The sequence below is a fragment of the Nannospalax galili genome, unplaced genomic scaffold, assembly GCF_000622305.1.
Source record: "Nannospalax galili isolate Female #2095 unplaced genomic scaffold, S.galili_v1.0 scaffold375, whole genome shotgun sequence".
Classification (NCBI taxonomy): Eukaryota; Metazoa; Chordata; class Mammalia; order Rodentia; family Spalacidae; genus Nannospalax; species Nannospalax galili.
In genome coordinates this window covers 336,631-340,472 of record NW_008337054.1, presented here as the reverse complement: position 1 = coordinate 340,472, position 3,842 = coordinate 336,631, and the positions used below count along the sequence as shown (strand labels likewise).

The window sequence follows — 3,842 nt, the reverse complement described above, 5'->3', positions numbered from 1 at the left end:
GAGCCATGAAGTCTCTCAGGCAGGTCGCGTACCGGTCAGGAATTCCAACTCCCTGATAAGTAAGTTTTATGGCTGAGACATCTGGCCTCCTGATAAGTAAGTTTTATGGCTGAGACATCTGGCCTCCTGATAAGTAAGTTTTATGGCTGAGACATCTGGCCTCCTGATAAGTAAGTTTTATGGCTGAGACATCTGGCCTCCTGATAAGTAAGTTTTATGGCTGAGACATCTGGCCTCCTGATAAGTAAGTTTTATGGCTGAGACATCTGGCCTCCTGATAAGTAAGTTTTATGGCTGAGACATCTGGCCTCCTGATAAGTAAGTTTTATGGCTGAGACATCTGGCCTCCTGATAAGTAAGTTTTATGGCTGAGACATCTGGCCTCCTGATAAGTAAGTTTTATGGTGGGAACATCTCCACCTCACTGATAAGTGAGGTTTTATGGTGGAAACATCTGGCTTAGTGATAAGTCAGCTTCCCGCTCTCCCTGTAGCATTTTGTAATAGTTTAAATGAACCAATAACCGCGTTTCTGCTTCTGTACCCTGCTTCTGCCCTATAAAAGCTCCCCAAACCCGACCTGAGGCGCGCAAGTCCCCCGAGGAGACTTTGTGCCCACAGGTACCTGTGTACTAAATAAACCTCTTGCTGTTGCAACCCAAAGGCTGGCTTGTCCTCTGTGGTTTTTCTCTCCTACATAAGAAACAGATGTGGCTTGTTTCTGAGCTGCTCTGCCTGTGTGTAGTACTTTGTTTTGGCAGCCCAAACTAAGATTCAGGCCCAGTGAGGTGCTTCTCCAGATCCTGGGAGCTACATGCCCCCTCCCTAATCCCAAAATGGGAAAGCTCTTGGGGTGAGTGTGGGAGGGACCTCAGTAATAAGTGAACTTACTGCAGCCTGGGAATGTAGGTGGCTCCACAACCGGAAATCTCCAGCTAGTCCTGGAGCAGGCAGGCCAAGGAGCTATTTTGTGTCCCTATAATCCTTGACTGGTTTTGGTTGGTTGGTTTGTTTTGTCAAAAGAAAACTGACCTATTCTTCTTTGTGGGAGTAAACAGCTGAGTCACCTGCAGCCTCTTTCTGTCAACAGCCTTCCAGCTGCTTGTGACCTCACCTCCCAGGAAAATGAGTGATGCAGTTTATCTCACTGGGGGGCAGGGATTGCACCTCCTAGGGAAGGGCTGTGGCTGATAGAACTGAGCCAGGCAGCATCTCAGTGCAGCATTGCTGGGGACAGGAGAGGCAAGGAGGGAGGGACCCAGCAATAGGAGGTGTTGGGGGCATGCCCTCTTACCTCCAAAGGCTGGCCTCATGGTAAAATCATGGTCATCTACTCTGAGCAGAGGCTGAGGTTTTCCTGCTTGGATTTTCATTACATCAAGGTTCTTTTTATACGTGTGACTGCAAGTACAAACAGAAACCAAGACACGGGCAAGATGACTTGGATAGATGACTCCTTGAAGGACCCACCTGTTAGGAATTTTTTGACATCCTGACACCCCCAGGGAGGGACAGGGCCAAAAGACTCTCTCCATTACCTGAGGGCAGCTTCTTCCAGAACTTTTCCTAAAGCAGGTGTCCAGCAGAACAGCATTCTACCTGGAAAGCTCTTAGTTTTCTTACAAAATGTTATGAATGAATGAAAATGATGAGGTTGAGGGATGGGGAAAGATTATGATTATTTTTCTTAAAAAAAAATCTTATATGTTGCTAACAATTTTGGGTTTGTGATAAATATGCTCTGGCAGAAATGTAGTAGAAGTTTAAAATGCTGTTTTCACCTGACCAGACATGGTACTTCTCCTGTCTGTCCAGGCTACAGATCTGCAGAAAACCCCATGGACAACCCACATCCCTAGGTGACAGCAGTCAGAGCGGGAGCCCAGGACTGCTAGGCCTTCACCCAGTCCCTTCTTCTAGGTGACAAAAGAGTGGCTCTCTCTTTACTCTCTTCTATACTTTCTTTCCAGATCAATTTTGTCACCACAACCACACATAGCTCTAAAGAAGTTAGATCCAAAATATGCAAAAGCATTTGCCTGCTGACAAAGTTATTCTGTGCCAGGAAGACTGGTTAATTTGTGCCTGGCACCTGGGCTAGCTCATTTGCATGTTTCAGATAACTTTCTAAAAGGGTGAGGTCTGAGTTCATGTCTGTGTTAAGCACGATGCCCACTACACAGTAGATATTCAGTAAGTGGGAGTAATATGAAGGACACACCAGCCAGCTTCTAGCAGGAATTTGAATTGTGTCTAGCATGTTTGTACAAAGTTGTTTCCAAACTGGATGGTTCTTGGCCTTAACTTCACATTAGAATTACCTAGAAGCTTTAAAAAATTCTGATATCTGTGCATAACCCAGACCCCTCAAACACACATCTCCGGAGGGGACCCTCTTTTAAAGTTCTCCAGCTGATTCCTACTTAGCTGCACTGCTCCCAACAAGCCATCCAAGGTCCCAGGATAGTACAAGATCATAAACTCTGTCTGGCTTCATGCCTTGTTGGCTACACCAGATTCTCAGATTTAGTCACATTGCAATCACCTGGGGAGGTTTTTACAGTACTGCTGTGAAGTTGCCCCTGAGATGTGGGTTGGATTGCTTTTGAGGAAGCTGTGGTGATGGGAGTTTTCAAAGCCCAGGTGAGTCCAAGGGGTAGCCCCACTGGAGAACTACTAGTTCCTTACTCTGACATGGCTTTTGGCAGAGTTCCCAGAGCTTTCCAGAGGGTGCGGACCATTGTAAGCAGGTGAGGAGATGGCAGCGGGAAGCAGAAGCTTCTCAGGGATGGTGTGGGAGCCTTTCATGTGCAGATTCTGAGGGACTGTAGAAATAATGAAGAGCTTTTGCTCTGAGTGTTCACTGCTCCTCTGTACATACCGTCATTTTACCCTCCGTGCCTCTGTTCCATTTCACTCATTGGAAGATGAATGCTGTTTCCTGTTTAGATTGTAGGAAGAAGGCAACCTGTCTTCTACAAACTTAGAGACATCTTTCTTAACTTTCATCCTCTCAGCTCTGTGCACATAGGTATAATGTAGTGGAAGGTCAAAGCTGTGTGGATCTGTAAAGAAGCCAGCCACTAGTCACAGGTGGCCATTTACATTTTAGATAGAATTCTATAAAATTAAACTTTTTAAAAATTTTTATTTATTATTTTTATTTTATGTGTATGTGTGTATCGCCTGCATGTAGGTGAGTGCACCCGTGTGGTGCAACACCCTCGGAGGACAGAAGAGGCTGTCGGATCCCCTAGGACAGAAGTTATGGACAGTTGTTAGCTGCCATGTGGGTGCTGGGATTCGAACCCGGGTCTTCTGCAAGAACAACCAGTGTTCTTAACTGCTGAGCCCCTAGATAGAATTCAATAAATTAATATTCAGTCTCTCCCTTACATTAGCCACATGTAGGTGCTCAGGAACAACTTGTGGCTGGTGGCTACTATCTCGGACAGTGCAGATACATAACACTTGCACAATCACAAGTCTTACTGCTCATTCACTGCCCATCTAAAAGTTGACCAGCACCCACTCCAGACAGACTCCCCTGCAAGCTGAAGAATCCAGTTTAGAGCTTCTTTGGGAGCTGCCTGTCCCTATCCCAGCATCCACATGGACAGCCATCCCATGCTCTGGCAATACCTCAACACATTTCTGGAAGTAGCTACTTGGCCAGTGTGATCACACCATAGAAGGGTGTTAATCACATCCTCACAGGGCTTGTAACTAGTTGAGATGACAATAAACAAGTTGACAAATAGATGATGTCACATCCAGAAGTGCTAGATGCCATAAAATGACAAAGCAAGGTGTTGCGTGGGTGGTAGGGAAGCCAATCTTTTT

General features: G+C 45.9%; 1 protein-coding gene across 1 annotated transcript in view; it reads right to left on the bottom strand.

Annotated features, from left to right (window-relative positions):
* The window catches only part of LOC103733081 (gamma-aminobutyric acid receptor subunit rho-2-like), an 86,241-nt gene that overhangs the window by 75,305 nt on the left and 7,094 nt on the right, over positions 1–3,842 (bottom strand). The window contains 1 exon segment of the mRNA XM_008831851.2: positions 1,294–1,400. Coding sequence (XP_008830073.1) covers positions 1,294–1,400 — 107 coding nt within the window.